Source organism: Misgurnus anguillicaudatus, chromosome 16, assembly GCF_027580225.2.
Source record: "Misgurnus anguillicaudatus chromosome 16, ASM2758022v2, whole genome shotgun sequence".
In the NCBI taxonomy this organism is placed as follows: Eukaryota; Metazoa; Chordata; class Actinopteri; order Cypriniformes; family Cobitidae; genus Misgurnus; species Misgurnus anguillicaudatus.
Window position 1 is genome coordinate 28,814,721 of NC_073352.2, and position 26,797 is coordinate 28,841,517.

The 26,797-nt window shown below is 37.8% G+C and overlaps 3 protein-coding genes and 1 long non-coding RNA gene across 32 annotated transcripts in view; all 4 read right to left on the reverse strand.

Moving 5' to 3' along the window:
• LOC129421800 (protocadherin gamma-A4) overlaps positions 1 to 2,795 on the reverse strand; it is a 138,338-nt gene extending 135,543 nt beyond the window's left edge. Inside the window, exon 1 of the mRNA XM_055177376.2 lies at positions 274 to 2,795. Coding sequence (XP_055033351.2) covers positions 274 to 2,682 — 2,409 coding nt within the window. The 5' untranslated portion in view covers positions 2,683 to 2,795. The remainder of the gene's footprint in view (positions 1 to 273) is intronic.
• Positions 2,796 to 3,863: 1,068 nt separating this feature from the next.
• On the reverse strand, positions 3,864 to 6,266 carry LOC129421805 (protocadherin gamma-A10-like). The gene has a single exon (XM_055177383.2). The coding sequence runs from the start codon at positions 6,264 to 6,266 to the stop codon at positions 3,864 to 3,866; it is 2,403 nt and encodes an 800-aa protein (XP_055033358.2).
• A 7,158-nt stretch (positions 6,267 to 13,424) lies between these two features.
• On the reverse strand, positions 13,425 to 17,449 carry LOC129421821 (uncharacterized). The gene is made up of 3 exons (XR_008637175.2): positions 17,316 to 17,449; positions 13,672 to 13,775; positions 13,425 to 13,515 (listed from the first exon to the last, which is right to left on the reverse strand). It is a non-coding gene; the product is annotated as an uncharacterized lncRNA (long non-coding RNA).
• A 1,357-nt stretch (positions 17,450 to 18,806) lies between these two features.
• LOC129421780 (protocadherin alpha-C2) overlaps positions 18,807 to 26,797 on the reverse strand; it is a 160,828-nt gene continuing 152,837 nt past the window's right edge. For all 29 annotated transcript variants that reach the window (XM_073854475.1, XM_073854468.1, XM_055177318.2 and 26 more), the window contains one exon: positions 18,807 to 21,401. In XM_073854475.1, the coding sequence (XP_073710576.1) occupies positions 21,103 to 21,401 (299 nt within the window). In that variant the 3' untranslated portion in view covers positions 18,807 to 21,102. The remainder of the gene's footprint in view (positions 21,402 to 26,797) is intronic.

The following is a 26,797-nucleotide window of genomic DNA, read 5'->3' on the forward strand; positions in this document are numbered from 1 at the left end:
TTTACTTATTGCTTAAAAAAAAACAGGCATTTGTGGAAATGTTTAATGAAACGTAAAACGTGCTTGAAGTATGTTGCATATTGTTTACCAAACATAAATAAGGAGCTTATTATTACGGAGGACAGCATGTTTAGATTCTTTAACGTTACCCCTCCCATTGGTTTCTAGATTTAAAACGTTAGGTCTCCCATTGTATTCTGGGAGACCTAGCATTTTAATTTAAACCTACTTCACCAGAAACATCGCAAAAAAGAAGGGAATCATTGATATTACCTGAAAGGAATCACCCATGTGTGCATCAAGCCCATCAAGATCATCTACAGCAGACTGAGTTTTTTTCAGTGTCAGGTCAGCAGTCAACGTGCCCTCATTATAAGATCTGACAAACTTGAAATCACTCGTGCGCGAGCCCGTGGTCAGGTATGCGTCATAATTGTAAGCACTACGGAGAGTTCCTGCGCCATCCACTTCTGCGTAATTTGGAGGGAGATACGCGCTGGGAATGGCTACAGCTCCATCAAACAACAGTCTGGGCTTTCTTCTTCGACAAAACCTCACGGCCAGGATGATGATGATAAACGTCAAAAAGAAAGTGGATACAGAGACCAGCGCGATGATCAAATAAAAAGTGAGTTTGGAGCTGCTTTCGTCATAGGACATGTCTTTCAGTTCTGGAACTTCAGCCAAGTTATCTGATATAACTAAATATAATGTGCACGTGTCAGAGAGAGAGGGTTGTCCGTTATCTCTCACGGAGACAATAAGGTTTTGTTTCATGCTGTCAGATTCAGAAAGGTCTCGCTGTGTCCTGATCTCCCCGTTGTGAATACCGACAGTAAAAAGCCCCGGATCACTGGCTTTAATGATGTGATAGGAGAGCCACGCGTTCTGTCCTGAATCCGCGTCCACAGCAATCACCTTGGACACAAGGGAACCCGCCTGCGCAGCCTTGGGTACCATCTCGGTCATGAAGGAGTTTCCGTCCGGAGAGGGGTATAATATCTGAGGGGTGTTGTCATTCTCATCCGTTATGAAGACACTTACTGTAACGTTACTGCTCAGAGGAGGAGAACCGTTATCTCTGGCTAAAACCAGCACTTTAAAACTTTGCAACTGCTCGTAATCAAATGACCTCACAGCATGAATGACCCCGGTGTCTCCGTTAACGGATAAAAACGAGGAAACCGGTGCACCTTTGACATCAGAAGGTAACAGAGAATAAACTACAGTGCCATTCTGTCTCCAGTCCGGGTCTGTAGCTGATACTGAACAAATAGAGGAGCCCGGTTTGTTATTTTCTTGCACGTGAGCTCTGTAATTCTGCTCTTTAAATACAGGTGGATTATCATTGACGTCAGCTACAGTAAAGTGAATATTCTTAGTGAAAGATAAAGATGGAGTTCCCTCATCAGTAGCAGTAATTGTGATATTATAATCAGACACTAACTCGCGGTCTAATTCACCTGTGGTCACTACAGAATAATAATTTTTGATTGAAGGTACGAGTTTAAATGGGACGCTTTGATGAATGGAGCAGCGCACCTGTCCGTTATTCTCAGAGTCTCTGTCCTGCACATTAATGATGCCAACCTCTGTACCGGGTGACGCATTCTCGGAAACGGGACTATTAAGAGATTTAATTATTATAACAGGGGCATTATCATTGACATCAAGAATATCTATTGATACAACGGACCGACCAGCTAGTCCTTGCCCGTCTTTAGCTTGAATGGGCAGTTCGATTGAACTCTCCTCTTCATAATCAATACGCCCTGTCAGTTTAATTTTGCCAGACACTGCATCTAGTAAAAATAGGTGAAGGACATTCTCCGGTAAATGCCCAAAAGCATATGTCACCACTCCATTTTGCCCCTCGTCAGCATCAGTAGCGCTCACTGTAACCACTACAGTATCTACAGGAGAATTTTCAGGCAGACTGACTTTATAGACGGCCTGACTAAAGACTGGAGCATTATCATTAGCATCCAGCACAGTGACGTGTATGGCTACAGTACCTGATCTCGGTGGAGTCCCACCATCAATCGCAGTAAGAATTAAAGTCACCTCTTTCTGCTGCTCACGATCCAATTCTTTATTCAGCACGAGCTCTCCATATTTTTCTCCATTTGCCCCAGTAAGGATATTCAGAATAAAGTTGTCGTTGCTTTGTAATGCATATGTCTGCACTGAATTCACATTAATATCCGCATCGTGGGCCTCATCTAACAAGTAACGAGATCCTTTGACTGCTGATTCCTGTATTTCGAATTGAATGACATTTTCTTTAAATTGTGGTGAATTATCATTTATATCCTGAATATTAAGTATAAAGCGATGCAGCTCTAAAGGATTTTCCAGCACGAGCTCTTGTTTTATAACGCATGAAGCTTTCTTTCCACAAAGCGCCTCCCTGTCGACCCTCTCCGCTACGGTCAGTTCTCCAGTATTAAGATTAATCTCACAATATCGTTTTCTGTTACCTTCACTATCAATGCGAGCCTTACGAGATGACAGTCTGTTTACATCGAGCCCGAGATCTTTGGCTATATTTCCAATCACGGATCCGCGCTTCATCTCCTCTGGAAAAGAATAGCTCACGTCTCCATTAGCGGTGTGCGCCATAAGCACGAAAAACACAAAGCCAAACATCACAATAGAAACACTGAAACTTGGAAAATCCATTCAGAAATGACGATTGTTTACCTCTCCAAAAAATCAACATGTAAAATAAATCTAACGCAAGCCTACAGAATGAGACAAAATCACCACAGACCAGGGAATCCGGCACCGTCGACAATTTTCTATAGAAAAAAAATAGCTGCAGCATTATGGCGTCAGAAACAAGGTGGAGAGAATTACACTGCCAAATGTTTTACTGGTGAACAGCGACCCTATGAGTTAAGTTAAGAAACTGCACAAAATTTAAAGCTGAAATGCAGTAATTTAAAATGTTGGTCCTGGGGACCCAAAACACTATACATTGTGCATACATCTTTTTTTAACGCAACTAGTTCAGATCATTAATCTCTCTGCTAACAAGCGGATGACTGGAATCACGTTTTAAATAAGGGACACTAACAAATTGCGCAGTACTGTGTGTCTCGAGGATCAGGGTAGGATCAGGAGTAAAAGACACTGCTCTCACAGAATGAAGTAAGGAAACCTGGATTCAACAGAATGGATATGTATGCCATGATGTTCCAAAAAAGGATCAAACTAAAACTTATCCTTCTCCTGGAGTGCAAAACACTGAGCACGAATACAATTTACAACTCCAGTACCGCAAACATCAACATTACACAGAAGAAAAACAGCACCAGAGACTCTGCCTGTGCAGCACCATGGACAGCGACTTGGAAAAAGTGACACAAAACTATTTATTCATCTTTAATTGCAGTGAAATGCTGACACGAACGTAATAACAAACCAGAGGTCACCAAAACATTTAAAAACATTTGCAAATTTGTATATATTTTTCATATGAAAAATTGTTATTGTATTATATGAAAAGCAAAAACGTTTATTAATAAATACGCATGCATTCAAAAAAACTGATGGGAAATGGTGGCAGCTCTCTTTATCACCAGAAATAAATATGCTATCAACCCAAAGCAAGTAAATAAAAACAATTTAAAAAGAAAGAAAAAAAGATTTAAAGTGGTTAATTTTAAGCCCGCAAATAGGTTGTATTTCTAACCCAAAGGATGGTTTCATTTTTATAAAATCAATAGGTCAGTTTTACTTCACATATGGGTTATTAGTTTCATTGTAACACCTCTAAAAAAAAGAATAAGCTTAGCCAGAGCACCGAAGTTCAAAGAACTTATATGAGTGAACAGAAATACAGATATAACATTTCCTATTCATACCTCAAACGATTCTCTAAGTTCCGCGTCAAGCCCCTCAAGATCATCCACAGCAGACTTTTTCAGGGTCAGGTCAGCAGTCAGTGTGCCCTCGTTGTAAGATCTGACGAACTTGAAATCGCTCGTGCGCGAGCCTGTAGTCAGGTATGCGTCATAATTGTAAGCGCTGCGGAGAGTTCCCAGGCCATCCACCTCTGCGTAATTTGGAGGGAGATACGCGCTGGGAATGGCCACAGCTCCATCAAACAACAATCTTGGCTTTCTCCTGCGACAAAACCTCACGGCCAGGATGATGATAATAAAAGTCAAGAAGAAAGTGGAAACAGATACTAGCGCGATGATCAAATAAAAAGTGAGTTTGGAGCTGCTCTCGTCATGAGACACGTCTTTCAATTCTGGAACTTCAGCCAAATTATCCGATATAACTAAGTATAATGTGCACGTTGCAAAGAGAGAGGGCTGTCCATTATCTCTCACGGAGACAATAAAGTTCTGCTTCATCCTGTCAGATTCAGAAAGGTCTCGCTGTGTCCTGATCTCCCCGCTGTGAACACCGATGGTGAAAAGTCCAGGATCACTAGCTTTAATAATGTGATAGGAGAGCCACGCGTTCTGTCCAGAATCCGCATCCACGGCGATCACCTTGGACACCAGGGAGCCCGCCTGCGCAGCTTTGGGTACCAGCTCGGTCATGAAGGAGTTTCCGTCCGGAGAGGGGTATAATATCTGAGGGGTGTTGTCATTCTCATCCGTTATGAAGACATTTACTGTAACGTTACTGCTCAGAGGAGGAGAACCGTTATCTCTGGCTAACACCAGCACTTTAAAACTTTTCAACTGCTCGTAATCAAACGACCTCACGGCATGAATGACCCCGGTGTCTCCGTTAACGGATAAAAAGGAGGAAACCGGTGCACCATTGACATTAGAATGAAGTAGAGAATAAACAACAGTGCCATTCTGTCTCCAGTCGAGGTCTTTTGCACTGACTAATAAAACAGGCGAACCAGGCTTATTGTTTTCTGCAACATGAGCGCTATATAACTGTTTTTCGAATATAGGTGCGTTGTCATTCACATCAGCCACACTTAGTTGAAAGGTTTTGGACGAGTATAGCGGAGGAGAGCCTCCATCTGTGGCAGTCACAGAGATGTTGTACTCGGCCTGCACTTCACGATCCAGCTCGGCTGTAGTAACCAATGCGAAGTGATTTTTAACAGATGGGACCATTTTAAACGGTACCCGTTGTTCTATAGAGCATCTGATATCGCCGTTAGACGCGGAGTCTTTGTCTTGAACATATATGATCCCTATTTCTGAGCCAGAAGGCAAGTTTTCGTGAACAGGTGTGTTCAAAGATTTAACAATTATGACCGGAGCATTGTCATTCACATCTAAAACATTAATAAGAACTGTACACGACGTTGCTTGGCCGGCTCCATCCTTAGCTCTAATGCGGAGTTCATATGAAGAAGATTCTTCAAAATCTATCTCTCCTTTAACTTTAATTTCACCAGTTTTTTGGTTTATAGTAAACATATTTTCAGAGTCGATGGAAAGGTAGCTAAATTCATAGGTCACTTCCCCATTTGGCCCCTCGTCTGCATCGTTGGCACTGACTGTGAGAACTACTGTTTCAACAGGGACGTTTTCAGGCAGACTCACCTCATATGTCGTCTGGGAAAAAACAGGCACATTGTCGTTTGCATCTAAAACGCGGATGTTCACAAGCACAGTGCCAGTCCTCTGTGGTGAGCCTCCGTCATAAGCCGTTAAAATGAGAGACAATCGGTCCTGCTTCTCCCTGTCAAGCTCATTTTCCAACACAATTTCTGGGAATTTTCCACGATTCGCCGCAGTTTGAAGAGACAGAATAAAATGTTCATTGTTTGACAGAGCGTAGCTTTGCACACCATTAACACCAAAATCCGGGTCATATGCCTCGTCTAAAGAAAATCGAGCTCCTTTATTCGCCGACTCTGGAATTTCTAAATCAATGGCTTCATTTCTAAATTTCGGAGCGTTGTCGTTTATGTCCTCTATTTCCAAGGTCACCCGATGCAGTGTTAAAGGGTTCTCAAGAAAAAAATCAAAATGAATTACGCACGATTGTTTTTGACCACACAACGCCTCTCGATCGATCCTCTCATTTACAACGAGCTCTCCAGTTTTCAGGTTAATGTCGCAGTATCGTTTAGAGCCATCAAAATCCACACGAGGTTTGCGAGAGGACAGAGTCTTCATGTCTATGCCTAAATCCTGAGCAATTTTTCCGACTGCAAATCCTCTTCGCGTTTCCTCCGAGATGGAATAGCGGAGATCTCCAAGACAAAGATGGTAACTGACGATGGCCACAAAGACAAAGCATTTAGTTATAAATCCATGCGCAGGCCCATCCATCTTTCCCTTCTACACTGTATTGTTATCCGCCGAAATATTCTCTTTAAGTCTAAAACGATCCTTGTATTCAGATAAAACACAATCTAACACTCGTCTAGCAGCATTCATAAAAAAACACACATAAGCGTACATGCAGTACCGTCTCTTTGCTTCCACTTGAAAAAAAATTGGACAACGTGGGAGTGTCTATATTCGCTCCCACTATTGTTGATCAAGAGCGACATGCCGTGTTTTGTTTTGAAACGGCAGCAAATCCTCTTTAGCTGAGCTTTTACCAAGCACCATTGACAACAAAAAATCAGTTAGATAGGCCTACATAGATCTTCGTTACCCTAAACTGAACCATTTTAGCACAGTTTTTGTATAAATTAGGTAATTACTATGATTCATGGTGAGATTTGAAATGAAAAAGAATATAAGAATGAGTGTACTTTTTATTTTCATTTGGTTTCAATCTGCAAAAGAGTTTTCAGCACAGCGGACAGCAACACTCAATCTCTGCTGTTTGGCTACAAACTGCCATCATGCAACATCAGTACTTTAAGTGGAAGGAAACATTATGTCATTTTAAATTAAAAGATAGATAGATTTTTTTTAAATAAAATATTTTTTCAAAGTTGAAAAGTTTACAAAAAAATGTAGGAGTTACCAACTGAAGTAATTTTTTAATCCTGGAAAACCCACTGGTCAAATTTGGCCAATGTTAATTGCCGCTAATAAAAGGGTTCTTGGGTTCTCCAGGGTTAAGTTGATCCAACTTTCACTTTTTACAGCGTGGCCCAGTGGGTATGCACAGCTACTCTACTCTACGAAGTTCTCTCCAGCAAAAAACAACAACAACAAAAAAACATCCAAAGACAGACAAAAAATACACTTCGAGACAGAGATGGTGATATTAAAATAAATAAAAATGACTTAACTGAAAAATACCAACTCAGAGCAACTTATAAAGGTAAATGTAAATGTAAATGTAAGAGACTAAATACCTTCCAAAAAAAAAAAAACCCCCGAAATATTCACTACCGGTAAAGTTTTAGTACACTCACTCGTTCTTTATTTTTTTTTTTAGTTTTCCCACATTAAATAAAACCAATAAATTGTCCAAACTATGGCATAACACAAATGTAACTGTGGGAATTATGTTGATGACTAAAAACACATATCAAAACTTATTTTTTTGTTATTTAATCATCTGAAGTAGGGCTGTGCAATTAATTGTTTTTGACACAAACAATTACAAAAACAAGAGGTAAAACAATTATTGTGTGAATAAAATATCAATTGTGTGCTGCTGGACCGATGTGTTTGTAAGGCACTTGGAAGTCACCACTGCTTTGACACGTGTAGCCTATCGCAACACTTAAGAAAAAGGTTAAATAAATGCTCGTTTTCAAGTCACAGAGTAACTGTGTTAAATAATCGTGATTCTGATATTCACCAAAATAATCATGATTATGATTTTGCTCATAATCAAGCGGCCCTAATCTGAAGTGCAGTCAACCTTTGCCTAGAAATTGCCAAACCGTACTTGTGTCATTTAATCAAAAATCTTCTTGAAGCTTCACCTTTATTTTTTTTAAATATCGAAGGAGTTTACATTTAATTGGCTTGTCCTTTAATATTCAGTCTAAGTCAACTACTTCAAAAATAATATTTTAAAATAAAATTGTAGTTCTAACGAAATTAATGTTTGGCACAGCTATATTTTTGTCTTCAAAAGTAATTTCAAGCATTTCACCATACACCTTAGGATGAAAAGATTTTTAAGATAATAGTTAACATTTTAGTCAAGTGTTTTAAAACTTTAGTTTCGACCAGTGGTGTATGTCAAATGAACTTTAACAAACTAAAGAAGAGTTGAGGGCAGGGGCGATTCTAGGATTTTCATTTTGGGGGGGCTCAGATCCCCAATGAGATAATAATACAATAAATAAATAAAATATAGTTTTTTTTATACAGTGTAAGGTTAGGTCTATATGCAAAGAGTGGCAGAGCTAGAATGTGGTTGCTTTGGGGTGACCAAAGTTACCATAGTCCAAGAAAAAAAACAATGTGCAAAAAGCATAAAAAAGCATTAATGAATCTCATGACTGCTGATTATTTCAAATTTCCCCACATCAGATAAAAATTCCTATAGGCTAGTGCATGGATTACTGGCATGTAAACATAAGGCTGAATTTTAAACCTTTCTATTTCTCACATCTGATTTACTATCTGTTAATGAAACAAAATATCTCATGTTAGATGCAGAACAAACAGGATGCAAATATTTAATTCCAACAGCTGTGAGGCTCCTTAATGGCACTTAGAACTAACTTTGTAATAACTTGCACAAATATTTGCACTTGATCCTGTTTTGTATTCTATTCGTTTTTGCACATTATGTAATTTGGGGCGTTAATGTGAAATCAATCTCTGCTGGTTGGTCTCTATTGGTGAATGTTGTTTGCATTTTTATGTATTTTATGTGGAGCATTCTGCAAATCCAATTTACCCTTGTGGGACAATAAAGGTACTTTGACTTGTTAACTGCAGTAACTTGTAAAATCTAACTCCATGATACACCTTAAACTTAACACTTTTGGTAAAAAAGTAATTGAGCCTATTTAGGATAAATTCTTTGTTACAAAGTTAGAGTTTGAAAGATTTTCCTTTCTTGTTTTCCTATTTAGTTAACTTTAATGACATAGACTTCAACAGATAGGCCTATAAGACCGAATGCAATGAAATGTTTAAGATAATCAATTGTTATGATACTCACTAAGATTGCTATTTTGAGACATGTTAATGTGTGTTTGTCCGTTAACCTAAAAGACATGAACTGAAATTTAGCTCTGTGCACGCGCACTATTGTTTGGTAGGAAGACGATGCGTTTAAAGTTCAAGGCAGCAGTCCAGCCCAACACAGTTAATCTCATCGACACAGTAAAAAGATCACTACAAGAATAAAAACATGGCCTCAAGTTCTGTTGATAAAACAGTACAAAGAGACTAAAAGCACAGACATTATTCAGTCCACAGAAAGACAAATACTATGCACCATGTTCCAGCCTACGATGAAATCATTTGGTAAAATTTGTTTTTAAAGCAACACCAAAGAGGTTTTTTTACCTTAAAATAACGTTTCCAAAAAGTTTCAGTGGTTCATCCACACAAAACAGGGTGAATGGCACTTTCACATTCGCTTTGCAGCCCTCTATCGGCCAAAACCGCACTAAAGAAGTTTCCAACCGTCGGGTAGCGGTCCTGTAGTTCGAGTGAAAACTACAAAAACTTGCTTTACGGCAGACCTACAATCCAATCAGAGCCAGCTATGCTGCAGTATTTACGACAGTGGTAATGAACAATTACGCTTCTAACCTGTAGGGGGAGCAAAGAGCCAGAGTTCTTTAGTGTTGCTTTAACAATGTGCTGTGCAGCACGTCGAAATAAACACATCAATTAACAGGAAAATAATTATTTGATGGAGTCAAATACCGCATTAAATTTGGACACCCCGGACACTCCTGCAAGAAATGCAGGAAAATGTCTGTCTTGAAATCAGAACATTAAAGCAAAAATTAACATAACAATATGTCAACATCTAAAGAATATGCTAAACATTTGACCTATCTAAAGGTCAAAAATGAAAGCACAGAAAATCTGGTGCCCAAATACTAGAAAGGCTCTTCAGATCTTATCAGATAAAAATCTAAAAAAAACCTACAAGCACATCATAATCCACACAGTGACAAATGATTTACGAGCAATGTCGGAAAGGTGGCCATGCTCAGAGCCTTAGAAAAGATTCTCAGACACTAAAATAACTCCAGCTCCACATTACTGCCAAGAAGTGTTGTCATCTTATGTGATCAGTGAAACAACTGAGAAAATCTCCATACAAATATTCACCAACACAAATATTCACCTCTTTTACCATAAGGCAGACAGCCTTATTGCATGTATGACTGTACACCTCAACAAGCAAGAAGTATTGAAAAGCACAACACTTGGTCGCACAGGAAACACCAGGAATCTACCCAGCAAGAACAACAGGCTATGAGTAATATACACACACACAGGCGTTTCACATTCGCTATAGACTAGCTATATTTCATGACACTCAATGTCAAAGTTACACTTTACATTGTCCAAAAGACACAGGGAAATCACAGTGCCCTCGCTAAAAACATGGTCGTGATTCAGGTGGCATACTTATACGGCACAAAGATAATTTAAAACGGCAGATTAAAAGTTTCAAAATTAAAAAAATAATTGATCTTGTTAAAGTTAGGTCTATCGTGCCACAAAGTGATCTTTACCTTTGTATCTCTTCATTTTTAATCCAAAGGACAGATTCTTGTACTGTGTGTGATGATCTAAACACAAGGAAGAGAAATTGATTATGTAAATACCATGAAAAAATGGTCACATATTTGGGAAAAACATATCTCAATCAGTACCAGGTATTATTCCAGGAACTGGTTATGATAACATAAAATGAGAAGCAGATATTAAACCTGTAATGTGTTTGTATTATATATAGCTTATATATGATACAAAACTGTATTATATAGAGAGCTGTATATTATAAACTGCATAACCAGGGGAGATCCTTTTTGTAGATTACGATACGATACACTTTTTTTGTCCCCTTAGGGACATTTTTCTTGGGCAGTAGTGTGTGCTGCATCTTCACAGTTACAATACTCACATAAATCGTCTAACATTCACATGGATATAGTTACATATGAAGAGTTTCGTTGCAAAACGAGATAACCACCGTTTTTTTAATTGTTCAGAAATCTTGTTTTTTGGTTGTGCATTCCAATTAATTTCAATTCAACTGCAGTTGGTTTGTTTTGATTTAAACCTTCATAACTTAAAAAATACAGCTAAGTAGCACCATAAAACAAAATAATAACATGATAACATAATAATCAACATGTTTTGACAAAAATGTAAAAAAATGGATTTATCTCGTTTTGCAACGAAAGTCTTCATATACAGCCTCACAGTCACACAATCCATATACCACCTCATCATTATCCCTTAGTTAAGGGATTCGCAAGAAAACCACCACATGGTCCCATAATTAAGAAATCACATAAGCCACCATATAATCACATAACATCATGAGCGCAACGCAGTCGATCACTTATACCACCTCACAATCACACAATTAAAAAATAATAACATATACACTCCAAAATCACATTTTTAAAAATCACATATACCACCATTTAATCACATGGTTAAAAATCACATGTCCCACCCTACAATCACATGATTAAGAATCCCATATACTACCCTATAATCACATGATTAAAAATCACATATACCACCCTGTAATCACATGATCAAAAACACATATACCACCCTATAATCACATAATTAAGAAATCACAAATACCACCTCACAGTATGAAGTCACACAGAGTTAAGGGATCATATACACCACGTCATCTTTAGTTTTACACAAGAGTGGAAGAGAACATAGATACGACGGGAAGCATCCTAGAAAGGCTATTATTAATTATTTGGATAGCACAACAGTATAATAGTATACTATAAATTAATATAGTAATCACTAGTTAAGAGTGAAATAATAAAAAATAAACATACAGTAGACAATTTAAAGTAGTACTATAGGCCAAGTACACTCAAGGACCCTGGCCCTTGCCGTTCAGGATAGAGATGGAGGCAGGCAGATTCACTTACTGCTCCAGTTTATGAGCAGGCAGGGTTGATTATTCACTCAGATACATTGACCTAAACTTCACTTATGCTTTAATGGTCCCGTTCTTCCTGTGTTTTTGAAACTTTGATTGTGTTTACAGGGCGCAATATAACATGTGTTCATGTTTCACGTTTAAAAACATGCAGTATTTTTCACACAATGTACTTATCTGTATACCGCTGTATTCACTGTCCTAAAAACGGGCTGATGTCTTCCTTGTTCTATGAAGTCCCTCCTACAAGGAATATTCCATTTTCTTAAAAGAAAAATCCAGATAATTTACTCACCACCATGTCATCCAAAATGTTGATGTCTTTCTTTGTTCAGTCGAGAAGAAATTATGTTTTTTGAGGAAAACATTGCAGGATTTTTCTCATTTTAATGGAATTTAATAGACACCAACAATTAACACCTAACTCAACACGTAACAGTTTTTTCAACAGAGTTTCAAAGGACTATAAACAATCCCAAACGAGGCACAAGTGTCCCATCCAGCAAAACGACTGTCACTTTTGACAAGAAAAACAACAAATATACACCTTAAAAGCACAACTTCTCGTCTAGATCCGGTCGTGATGCGCCAGGTGACCCCACGCAATACGCCATGACGTCAAGAGGTCACAGAAGACGAACGCGAAACTCCGCCCCAGTGTTTACAAGTGTGTTGAACAAGGACCGTTCCGACGTTGTTGTATGTGGAATGATACTAATGAATGTCTTTGTGTCAGTTTATTGGTAACAATGGTCCGCAAATGTGCGTTTTATATATGCAACACGTGACCTCCCTACGTCACTACGCATTTACGTTAGGTCGCGCTGGACCGGACCCAGACGAAAAGTTGTGGTTTAAAAAAGCACATTTTCTATTTTTCTTGTCAAAAATGACAATCGTTTCGCCAGACAAGACCCCCACGCCTCGCTTGGGATTGTTTATAGTCATTTGAAACTCTTAAAACTGTTAAGTGTTGAGTTAAGTGTTAATTGTTGGTGTCTATTAAAGTCCATTAAAATGAGAAAAATCCTGGAATGTTTTCCTCAAAAAACACAATGTCCTCTCGACTGAACAAAGAAAGACATCAACACCCTGGATGACATGGTGGTGAGTAAATCATCTGGATTTTTCTTTTGAATATTCCTTTAAGAAATACATAACAAGTTCTGATTGTAGCTGTGTAGCTTGTTTAGTGTGTTGTGATTCGACAGCAGCTTATCTTAGCAGAGACGTTTGAGCTAACTGGCGACAGACCCATTTCTGTAGGCGGAGTTTAGTCAAAAACTCTTATACTGATGTCATTCAACTGGAATAGAGGGCTGTAGTCCAAACCTGACGTTCACTGTAAGCTTTGAAAGGGGAATTTTGTTAAAGAAAATAAAGTGAACTTTGAGCTTTATCATTTTGCAGGTATTATTTATGCTCTAACAGCAACATTAATCACTAACCAAAGTTTGAAAAACGGCATCAGGAAGAATGTGACCTTTAACAGTCAGACCTCAACTCCCAATTTCTGCGAACTGCCAAATAGTGCTTTACCTGAACCAGACAAATGACAGGATCAGAACCATTTCTCTTCTACATATGAAAAACTGTTCAATTTAAAACCCAAACTGAACCAATCAGACAATCACAGACTCAAAGAAAACACACTTGTACACACAGATTTACAGTACTACAAATAAGAATTTTTACCTTCAACCCTGATAGTCTGTTATCATCATTTCAGGAGTGCAGATGTGATCAAGCCAGGTCGTTCGCTACTTAAGAACAGCACAAAGCAGTAGCATTAGCTGATGCTAAGGAATAAATAAAACAAGTAATAAATGTATGTGTTTATTTGCACAGATTACAGTGTAAATAATAAAATACAGTAAATGTGTAACTTCATAGTTTTGTACCTGTAACTTAACTTTTGATTAACTGAAAGATCTAAAACATTTTCTAAAATAACTAAAAATGTGTTCGTCTGAAAAATGATGGACATGTGCATCTCGGACAGCTTGGGGGTGAGTAAATCATGGGTTTAATATCATTTTTGGCCGAACTATCCCTTTAAGATGCACACCTGTATTGTTTTTTCATAAGGTACACTGTAAAAAAATTCTGTAGAAATTACAGTATTACTGGGTATTACTGGCAACTAGCTGCCAGTTACTTACTGTAGATTTTACATTTATGTTATTTACTTGCAACAGTTTGTTCAAAGTTAAAAGACAAGTTCTGTATTTTACACTTAAAGGCCTGTTTTGAGATTGTTTATGATGAAATAGAACGGTTTTGACTGAAATTTGGACATTATATGCTGGCCTGAGAATTTTCGTGTGTTTCTTGTATCACCTCCCATCTCTATAATGGGTTTATAGGTGCACTGGAACAATCCTTCCTAAAATGCATTAAACTTTCATTTACAAAGACGTAAAACTAACCGAGTAGTCAGGGGTGTTCACTGATATGCTCACACAAAAATCGCTGCAAAATACGCATTCCAACAGGTTTTATCGTAGTTTTTGCCAACTCCATTGGCTTGTATTAGATGTGCGGTGAGGTACGGTTTTACTCCGCGCCGGGAACCTGTTTGTATTCTTGCAATTGGCAAAGGTGGATTATCGCCACCATCTGGGCTGGAGTGTCTATTATTCAAGCACTCAACGGAAGAATATATACGGGTGTGAGGCGTTTGTAAAAATAGGTCCACAAGTTTACAACAAATGGTGTTGGAAAGCATCTTTTGCAGCGATTTTTGTGTGAGCATACCAGTAAATACCCCTGACCCCTCGGTGAGTTTCACTTCTTTGTAAATAAAAGTTTAATGCATTTTAGGAAGGATTGTTCCAGTGCACCTATACAGCCATTATAGAGGTGGGAGGTGAAACAACAAACACCTGAAAATTCTCGGGGCAGCCGCATTTGTCGAAATTTCAGTCAAAACCGGTCTATTTCATCATAAACAATCTAAAAACAGGGCTTTAAGTGTAAAATACCGAACTTGCCCTTTAAATGAACATAAAACATTTTCAGTCTTTGTCTTCTACAGTAAGTTACTGGCAACCATCTGCATAATTACAGCAATTTTTTTTACAGTGTATGCTTATAAAAACTTCTTAAATGACCTAATATAAATAAGGCCTAGTCCTAGATTAATCTAAATCCTGTCCGGGAAACCGCCCCTGGGTGTTAAACTATGACCAAGTTTAAGTTTGACCTGTCACTGCTAAAACCTAAGGTGGAATATGTTACATGACAATATAAAAATCTAAAAAGTATTTAAAATACAAATTGGATATCAATAAAGTTGTTTCTATAACAGCAAACTTGAGAGCCACATGACAGATGTAAACCAACGGTAGGCCTACTTGACGGTGTGTCAACAATGTGACAAACATGAGTTACTGTAATCTGGAGAAGTTCATGTAAGCAGCAAGATGAATTTAAACATTTTTAAAAGTTTAAAACTGATCATTTGTACAGACAGTTGCCTCGCCTGCCATTTTAGAAGTTAATGAAAACTAGTATTTATAATTATAGAGACCTTGAGCAGGCAAAGTCTCAGTAAACACAAGGTCATTATAAAAACATGACAATGCAGAAATCTGCCAAGCAATACGAAACTCCCCATCTTTCTGAAGGAGGGTGAACACTGTTGTTTTAGCACCACAACATAGCACAAATGAATAAGCGGGATGTCAATCATTTTCTTATGTTAAGACAGGTTGACACATTTTGGGCCTCTAGAACACAGCAGTCTGCACATATATGTACTATACTATACATAATTATAATTTCACTTCATGTTATAAAAATCAGACATCATGAAGGGAGAACATGTCTGTCACTAATATACTAATATCTAACATCCATTCGCATCAATTCATCAAGCATATATGCACAAGTATTTATTTGCATGACATTTGGATGTCTGTAAACACACATTAAACATACATATTTGTGCTTTATTATAAGTATGTCAGTACATTAGATTTCAGTATTGAACTTACCGGCTGGAAATGTTACAGACAGTGGCGCTATTGAGTCGCACAAACGAATGAAAATACAAACTATCTCAACATTCATTCATCGAACAGATTAGATATGCACGCATGCGCCTGCGCGTGCAAATGTATAAAACCATTGTCTTACACCTAACAGGAAAATAAAATGCTCTATCAAAACGGCAAAGCAGAAATAGTAACGTTATTTAGAAGAGCACAGACTCAGACTGCTTCCTCCAGTGTCCAGCGCCTTTCATACCGCTATGCATTATGGTTTTGTGCCACTTAATCGTTTATAAACCATAATGAAATGTAAATTCAATGTAACTTCAAATAATTCTTCAAACATCCACCCTGGTCAGGATCCAAAAATATAAATAGGGTACAAAATTGCTTTAAATACGCGTTTACATAAAAGGAGTGACGGAAGTGACTACGTCATCAACCTGTTTCCCATCAGTTTTGGGAAAGAATGTAAAAATATGTGTCTAGCTCTATTTAAAGCAATATTAAGCAGTTACACATTTTAACTGTGTGAGCATATCAATGTTAATTTATTACTTAAAATTATAGTTTGTATAAAAGTAAGATAATATTTTGGAGTTTACTGCATCTTATAATTTACCGTTTTTTGCATATTGATTACATTGGCTAAACCATGGTTTTATGAACACATTGCACAATAAAGACAATCAATACAGTTGGGCAAAATGTTAATAATTAAAATCTAATTAATATTAATTAAAACTAATAATAATAAAAATCACTGTTTTTTATTTTTATTAAATACTGCACTGAATAACCTCATTTATGTAATATAGCCCAAGACAAAAATATCTGAATATACAAAAATAACCCAGTTCAAATGTTTACATACCCTTCATTCTATATATAAATATATAGCATAATTTCAAGAGTGTTTCCTGCATCAGCCCAATGTAGCTCCCAGTAGGGATAAGCGGAATAGAAAATGTATGGAAATTATTCTGTGTGGAAAAAAAGGTTATTATGATCATCATTTGCATTCTTTGTTTACACCATTTTTTCTTCCTCAGATTCACTACCTAACAAACCCAGAAATCTATACAGCACACACACACACACACACATACATACAGTATCTCTCTCCTGCAGATTATCCCTGCTGTTGTAAACTCAGTGATTGAGAGCCAAACCTCAATTGATTTTCAAACCTGCATTTTTATTATCTCCGTGGTGGCTGGCAATTTGTGCATCAGTCTCTGATTGCAACCCTTCATTTAGTCGTCACTGTCTCTGATTTGCAAGTGTGTGGTAATGGTAGGATTTGCGTGCTGAGTCATTTTGAGATCTTATAAGAACACTCACCTCATCTCTGCTCACATCAGTCACCAACAGAAGATGGGGTGGACAGGCTACTATCACTGTCACTTAGCTCAGGTCATGGGTTCCATTCCCATGAAACAGACATATTTATTATACAGACTGAATGCTTTGAAAATGTGTATTGTTAACTTAAGTATCAATAGGCTTTTTTAAAAGTATCATAGGCTTTATGCCCAGCTGCACTACTTCCTGAACTTCAGCCAGCTCCTTGTTTCCTGTCTGCCATTATTGGACAAACTGATTAATCCAGGTGTGCCTGAACTCAGTATTCACAACAACAATAATCAGACACACCTGGATTAATCAGTTTGTCCAATAATGGCAGACAGGAAACAAGGAGCTGGCAGAAGTTCAGGAAGTAGTGCAGCTGGGCATAAAGCCTAGGGACAAGTAATGCACTAGAATCCTCTGTTGTACAACTTCATGTGGTGGAAAGTTGTGATACATTTTTAATTTGTTGTTTTTTGCCAGCATGTGGACATTGCAATTTGGTGTACAATTGGGTGTTGTCCTAATTTGGTTGTTATATATGCTAATAAAGTGTGATATTTATCAGTCTTTCTATATTTTATCTGTCTCTCTGAATGTTGTTGTGTTTTTCTGAGTTTAGCCTCTCACATTCATCTACATTCATTAACACATGCTTTAAGGTACAAAATGCAGATCCCTTGCCATATTTATTCTCTCACTTTGTTTGTTTAGCATTGTTATGTTTGTTTCTTGTGTTGAGGAAATTTAAAACGCCCATTCCCATGAGCTTGCCTTGGGGTCATGATAGCCTATCAATTATACTTGCACAATCTGTCCCAAAACAATCTTTCTCTCATGTTCATCCTAACCTCTGCTTAGACGTTTAATTCTGAATTGAGCTGTTGCCATGGAGAGTCATCCCATCCTTATGGTAACCATAGAAACAGCCTCCAATATAACACAAAAGAGAGGGTGTTAGGAAAGTTTTACAGACAGAATTACAAAGCTGAACTTTTGAACCATCCTCAGCATGCTCTTAACACAGACACTCCCAAACTGTTTCTCTCACTAATGTTAAAGAGAAAGATGTTGAGTGTGATATTTTTTCCAGCACAAACACCCTAATCTAAGATGTCTCATGTTGAAATCACAAAAAAAGGAAAGTGGGCAAGCCAAAAGTAACAGAGCACAAGCATTAGGTCAAAAATGGACAAACCCAGCCATTCGATTACATTTATCAAAGAAATGTTTATATTTGACCTATCAATGGGTTAAAAAAACAGCAAAGGTTACCCAACGATGTGGATTCATCCCTTTTGACCCACATTTTTATTGTGTATAGTGAAGTGCAAATCTCAGTAGTTTCTAGTCATACTTGGTGTATTGTGTTGCTTTTCATATAGTGACACTGTAAACAGAATACAATTTGATATTTCTAAATTAAATCATATTAGGCAAATAATTTTAATAGTCCGCTCATAGACACAGAAGCAAGGCAATATGTCACATTATTAAGAAAGAAAACTTTATTTTGTGATTTATAAACAAAACACATTACCACTTTTTCATTGTAATGAAATAAATCAGGAAGAAGAGAAAGGAAGAGAGAAATGGACATCACTAAATCACCATCACATACTGATGAGCAGATGTACAAAAACAAGGTTTTACAACATTCGGTTGCGCGACCACCACCAGACACTATGAAATCATGACATTATGAACGCTCACTAGGTACAAGCATACACTACATATATTGTATTTTACATCAGGATTGTTTCCCGTTTTTTGTCAAAGAAGTGAAAGAGAAGAGATAGAGTGATCATACATAATTTAGCTACAATATACAGTGCTAGTTTGATCAATATGTCAAAGCGGAACACAAAAGTGTTTTTTTTTGTCTTTTATTTGTTCTCATAACAAAAAATGAAAAGCGTAAGATCAAACCGAGAGCTTCAGGGCATGACACTATAGCGCATTTACAAATACTAAAGGATTAGTAACATCATAACGGTCCACTGTTATCAGTGCAAAGATGTCAGTATGCAAAAGCCTCAGAGACATACACAAACCTCTTTTGTGAATAATGATTCAAAACCATAAACAAATATAGTCAAATCATAGCCATCTATATCTATATTCATATATATCTCTATATAGTAAGTGTTTTCTGTTTGTATGGTCATGCAGCGGTCACATTTGTGTAGTTGTGACATCAGGATAAACAGGCTGCGTGAAAGAAACTGGGGTTCAAAGGCATGACGGGTGGAGACAACAGTCTGTTGCGAAGTTCAGGCAATTTAAAGAGGCAACGAGGAATGAAATCCCAGTCCCTGTAATGAAGGCCCGCACTAAGATTACTCATTGGGGGCCCATCTGTAAAAGTGCCCCAAAAATTTAGCAGGGAGGGCGTGACAGGCATTGTATGCATTACCACATGTCTAGAGCTAGCCTACCTGGCAGACAGAACGAGACAGACAGACAAAAGCTCTGTACAGTAGCAATAAAGCTTATAAAAACACGCTCAAGAAAACCCTTGCACTTCTTTGCCCCAATTTGAAAACCCCTAACTAATATGTTCATTGCCCTTGAGGTGTGTCCTTGATCCTCCAGACATCACGCAGAAGGGAGGAGAATCTGTTAAAGAGAGTAAGACACCGGACGCAGTCCAGTGATGAGCTGAGAGAACAGGCACAAAGTCAGGGTTAAAGGAGGTCAGGGTCTACGGGCATGGGGCAGTGCAATTCAAAACTCACACCATAACCCACATTCCATATCTACAGAGGATATTACAGGACAGTTTATAAGGTAAAAGTGTTTAAGGTTTGGTGAAGCAACACATTAATACTGGTCAATATGCATAAACATTCTCTGCCATAACAGGGCTCATAATCACACTCCAATACAGTTTCCGGTTATATTGGCCCATGAGTTTTACATCCCATTAAGAGTAAATCCATCCCACTGCTGAAACGGACCCATCATGGTTAAAACATACATGCCAATGATCTCAAGACCAAACTTCACGCTTTACTGGGTTAAAATCAGTTCAGAGCAGGAGAGATAGCGGGAGCCTCAGGAAACGCATTGATTCTTAACCCTGTTTACTAGATGTGTGTTTATATAAGTGTACGTGAGGGTACATACAGGACTGCTCACATATATACTGTACTCTTCTGTGGAGAACGTTAGCTGGTAACAAAATTAAAGCAACAAAAAAGTGCATTCCATCATTCAATTCTTTGTCTTTTTTATAAAATGCTGCTTTTGAGAGTGAAAACATGGTTCAGTGTCTCTGTTTTCAAGGGATGTTTTCCACACAGGATAAGTGAATAATTAAAAGCAATAATTGAGCAGGTTGTTTTACATACTGTGGTGCCCCGCCTGTTTATTTACACTAGCGTGCGTTCTGATTCCAGAACCACAAACTAAACCCCCCTCCCTCAATGTTTTTCAATCCATCTGAAGTGACACAGCTTACAAACATTTCAAATCTGATTTCGTCTCCCTATCGGAAAACAAAAACCACAATCAAGACAGAAATACCAACATCAGTCTGAAGGGGTGGGATAAATTGCGAGTGATCGGAGATATCGATCACAAATCCAGATTAAACAAATCGCATGATTTCATTAAGGAGTAAGGGAACACTGGCTATATCTGTAAAGAGCGAGAGATAAACACAAAGCTTCAGATAGGACCATGCATTAAAAAAGTAATTTTAGTTTTTTCTTCCCCAGACTGCTGTTGAGACGTCTGTCTTTTCTGTTAAATCTATTTCCTCTCTCTTTCTCTCTCTCTAGTCGTCGTCATCCTTTCCTTTGTCCCGTTTGTCCTTCTTCTCCTTCTTCTTTTTCTTCTTCTTCATTTTGGCCTCATCCTTTTTTCCGAAGGAAATAAAGTCGCTCTTGTCGTCTCCATCTTGTCCTTGTCGGATGGAAATAATGGCTGGAGAACCAGGAATGATGAAGGCTTCGGGAGGAACCTCACCCGGTTTCAGGTGCGGAGGAGGACCCCCTGGAGGACCGTACCGGAAATGCCAACTGTTACTGTCCACTCCGGCACCTATGGGAGGAGACACCTCTCCACCCTCCTGGTCTGAAAAAGAAAAAGAAACGATTACAATCTTCATAAATATCACAATCATAATAGATATATGATGCTACAGAACTGTACAACAGAACTTGTTATGTTACAAATCCTAACCAGCACCTAGCCCATAATAAACAATTCAACAGACTGTGGTCGTTTCAAAGGCATCAACTATAAACAAGCTAGAAAACATTTTTTCTCTAGACATAAATTTCTGCTGTTCTTTCTCAGCACTGGGGTAAAAACAGCCCCAGAGAAACACAGTGAATTAGCAACATTTAGCCTGAGAGAAGGAAAAACTCTGTAGTGTGACTGTGCTTGATTTTTTGACCTGGAGAAACAACAAATCTGACAATATATAACCAACCAGAGAATAAAGGCTCTCACAAACAATCCAAACCAATTTTACACAAATACATCACATAAAGAATGGCACATCTATAAAGCAGTGTTTTTCAACTACAGCCCTGCCTGAATGTTTTTGATGTCTCCCTATAGACGGTTTCATTGGAAGCACGTGATACACGTCTGGATCCGAACCTTACTTCCGGTTTCGTTTTTTTAATGCTCTGACTAGTTGCTAAACTGATCTCTTGAACAAATGCCTCGTCGAAAATAACAAATGTTTTGGTTTCCTAGGTAATCTATGTGTTGGTTTTTTGCTTGTTATATAAATGAACTACGTTTAAAGAACTTTGTTGTTATTTATTCTTAGCGGAGTTTACCGGAAGCTACGTGCAGCCGCTTGTTTATGTTGTTACTGCTGAAACGGTCTATATAAAAACAGCTAATACTTCAAAAGGCTAGCTCGACATTATGTGACACCAGGATTAACGAACGTTCAGCGTGTGACATCGCAGTACCACAAGAGAGGTACTGTGATATCACACGGCGATCAGTCTGCACTGCACCAATTCCAACAAGCCTAATGTTTTAGGATTTTAGAGTTGAAACAGGTGTTTAATAAAGGTGTGTTATTCATCTAAAACGTTCTGGGAGCGGGGTGCAAGCACTGGAATTGAGAAACACTGATGTAAAGAGATCCATATCTATGTAAGAGGCTACAACAGGTGTATGTGTTTAAGCCCACATACACACGCACGCACGCACGCACGCACACACACACACACACATTCTGGTTTCCATGTTTTGTGGGGACATTCCATAGGCGTAATGCATTTTATACTGTACAAACTGTATATTCTATTCCCCTAACCTACCCCATTCCCTAACTCCAACCATCACAGAAACCAGTCTTCTACTTCACATTTTCAAGATGCATTATTTTGTTTGATTTATAAGCTTGTTTCCTCATGGGGACGTCAAAATGTCCCCACAAGGTCACAAAAACACTGGTATTCCTATCTTTATGGGGACAATTGGTCCCCACAACGTGATAATTACCAGGTACACACACACACACACACACACACACACACACACGTCCTAAATGCTCATAAATTGTCAGCCAATGGACCAAACAGACTGTAAGATTTTGTGTCAATGTGATATCAAGTGCAGGGGCGGCTCGTGACTGCTCATCCGAGGGGAACAAATTCAAAATAAGTGTTCGGAGTGTCATGTGTGTTGCTGGTTTATTCAAAATATGTGTTTGTTGCGTCATGTGAACCATGTGCATCACGTGTTTTGTCAAAACAAGTGCCTGCTGCACACGCGTCAAAACCGTCCATGACAAAGAGACGCTAACGTTCACAAAATACACCCAAGACACTCCCTTAACAGCAAACTCTGATTACACATGAGATTATGCAAGTATCTGGCAAACCCGAGTGTCTCTTTTATCATAAAGCCTTTAGATGCGTCTGCAGCAGGCACTTATTTTAACAAGACACGTGATGTACATATAGATCGCTCGACGTGCAGAACACATATTTTGAAATTAAGAACCACACACATGACTACATACATGTTGTGACAAACTTCGCATCGAGCGTCCTCGAAAAAATAAGTCACCACTGTTAAAGTGACAGCATTTTCTCACTAAAACATGTCGGCGGCCATATTATGACAATAAAATATTACAAACATAAAAATATTTGTAATATATCAGTCTTTGTAATCTTCCAATAAAATGTATATGGTTTATAAAGTATTAAATATTAATATTTTTCTTACAAAATCGGATCGATTACCCTCAGGCGGCCTGAAGGATGGATGCACTTTTTTGTTTGAAAGTCATGGACCCTGTTTTCAACAGTTATAAACCTTGGAAGAGGCATGGCTTTTACAAAAATAACTCAAATTGACAGGGCTTAAGTCTAGTCCAAGACTAATGCTTGTTTAAGATGTCTTAACTGCAAATACATTAAAATACATTAGTGCCATTGTTTTGTGTCAAGAAGCACAACAGTAATCTTAATGTTAGATGTTGTAATATTACTAAGGCCGAATATTGGATTAATCTAAACTCTGTCTGGGAAACTGCCCATTTAATGTTTTTCAGTGTCTATTCCTGGATCGGTTTCTCTTTAGTTGCAAACATTTCACATTTAAAAATACCGCAGATTTTGGTAACTGGTCTCATCTACTGTATACGCACTACATCCCTTGCAGAATACACTGCCTCCTCTCTCTCTCTTTGTCTAATCAGTAGTTAATCTCATTTATAACGACAATGGATCACTACAATACACACTTCACATTTGCCTGTGTATCTACAGTATGTGTGTGTTTGCCCCTGCCTTTTGTCTATTGCTTATGTTAAGGTGAAGATTAAGATGGATTACAACCTCAGAAACATTCTTGTTAAGATATGTGTGAGCACAATGTTGTGTATGCAGGTCTGTGTGTGAGATGAGACGGAGAAAGAAATAGAGACTCAATAGGCAGCATTTATTATGAGACCTCAGGGAACTGCATGCATCTCCTTCCAAATCCCTCAGTAACACAACAATTACACACACACACATACGGGTCATTCTATGAAAATGGTGGCTTTCCTGTCCCGGCCCCAACCACCAGGAAAAACACTTAAAATTGTCAGATAATGACACAAAATATATGTTTTTTGTTTTAATTGAAGTGTTTTATTATTAATCAAACATATGTAAGACAGTTATATTGCAAACCATTTTTATATATATTGTTGAACACGGCCATGAAATTGGCTTGTCCCTCGGGTCAGGAGTCGGGGTTTAGTGACATATTTTGAGTTAAAAAATATATTATTCTCCCCCTTTAAATGTCATAATACAAAGAGAAGTAGTACAGTTATTTAGTAGACTACTTAAAAAACTAAAATATCAACTAAATATTATAAATAATTTACAGGGAATGCCTGTATATTTGTTATTTTTATTGTCAAAAATGACAATTGTTTTGCTAGATAAGACCCTTAGGCCTCGTTTGGGATTGTTTATAGTCCTTTGAAACTCCGTTGAAAAAAAATGTTAAGTGTTGAGTTAAGTATTAATTGTTGGTGTCTATTAAAGTCCATTAAAATGAGAAAAATCCTGCAATGTTTTCCTCAAAAAACATAATTTCTTCTCCACTGAACAAAGAAAGACATCAACATTTTGGATGACATGGTGGTGAGTAAATTATCTGGATTTTTCTTTTAAGAAAATGGAATATTCCTTTAAGTTGATTTATAATGTTAAGAGGTTAACTATTATCTGACTATAAGTTTTGGTATAAAAAAGTTAAAATTTAAAAGCCACCATTTTCATAGAATGACCCATACACAAACTCTTGCTTTCTCTCAAGTCTCTCTCCATTTTCTCTCTGTCTTTCCTATCTGTCTCTGACTTCCTGTCAGAATGAGAACAAACGATCAGCATTAAAGTAAAACTAATTAGGAAAAAGCAATGCTACAGACTTCTAACTTAATTTCACTACACTACCAAAATTAAAAGTCTAAATCATTTTACATTTTACTTAATGCATAACCATATACTTTTGTACTTAATGGAGAGAGGAATTGTATACAATTTCTTCATGACAAAAAATAAAGTCCTTTTTACCTCCATCCTACAGTAAAAGCCACACCCACATCTGCTTATTTCTCTCTTTTGACCTTTTGTGTAATGTACCATTTGGATAAAGATCTATGTTGGCTCACAGATAATAGCACAGGTTTAATAAGCTGTGTTACAGGAGTATGATTATTACGACCAGCCAAAGAGTCGGCTAATAAAATGGTGATGTGGAGAACACTGAATCGTCCTCCAACCCCCTCCCCAGTCTCTTAGTCTCTCATTCTCTCTCTCTCTCTCTCTCTCTCTGTCTCTCTTAGAACAGTGCAGTGTTGTCTTACATAATACAGAAGAGGAAGACGAGGCGAGGAAGGGCAGTTTGAGGATGATATTTTTGAGCAGCACTGCAGAGGCAAAGAATTATGGGTTTGTTTATGAAACCACATCTCTCATTTAAAGCACTGTGCGTGTGTGTGACAACAGATTTAAATCAAAGTTTTTGGTCCTGCAGAATATGGGTGGGTTTCACATATACTCTGAGAATCGCAGAATTTTAAAGAATCATGAATGTAGTTTATTTACTGTCTGTTCATCTCATCTTTTAGGACAAAATAATTAATGCTACTTACATTATGTGTGTGTGTGTGTGTGTGTTTGTGTGTGTGACTAATTAATATCTCTCTCTAGGAAGTGTATGCGTCTGCGTGTTTGTGTGAGTGTCACACCTTGGAAAATCAGGCTCTAGTAATCCTGATAAAATACATGCCAGATGGTGCACACAGGACTTTTTTATGAGATTGCCAGGACAGCAGCATGTGTGTGCGTGTGTGAGTATAAGAGGGCTGCACTGACTAATGCTTGGTGGTTGTCTGACAAGAATCTGACTTGTAACCCAAAGGTTGCCGGTTCGATTCCCCATGCGACTAAGGTGCTCTTGAACAAGGCATCTTTCCCCCATTTGCTCCCTGGACACTGCAGTGAATGGTTGCTCATTAAGTGTATTAAAGGATATGAATTTTTTAAGAAGGATGAAGAGGCACAGCCTCTCGTACCTTATTGCTTACGTATACATGCATGTGTGTACACTGAAAAAAATTATTAATTCAATTTACTCAATTTATTTAAGGTAAGTGGTTGCAATCAATTTCTTTAAGCTACATTTAAAAAAAGTTTTTCCCCTATTTTTGTTTAAATGTAGCTTAAATAAATTGATTGCAACCACTTACCTTAAATAAATTGAGTAAATTGAATTAATACTTTTTTTCAGGGTGTATATTACATCTAAGCATCACTTAATGACATGTTTTGGAAAATTCCATTAAAGCAAAACACCTTCAAACACACAAACGTTTCTTCTGTTCACTATTACTTATGGTAAATTCTGCTTAAAATTTTCATATAACTCATGGGTATGTGTTGCATTGTAGGCAAGGGATTCTGTTCGACATATGGCATTGCAGCTGAATT

Coding starts and splice junctions, on each gene's coding strand:
- LOC129421805 (XM_055177383.2), bottom strand. CDS start 6,266: ATGGATGGGCCTGCGCATGGATTTATAACTAAATGCTTTGTCTTTGTG.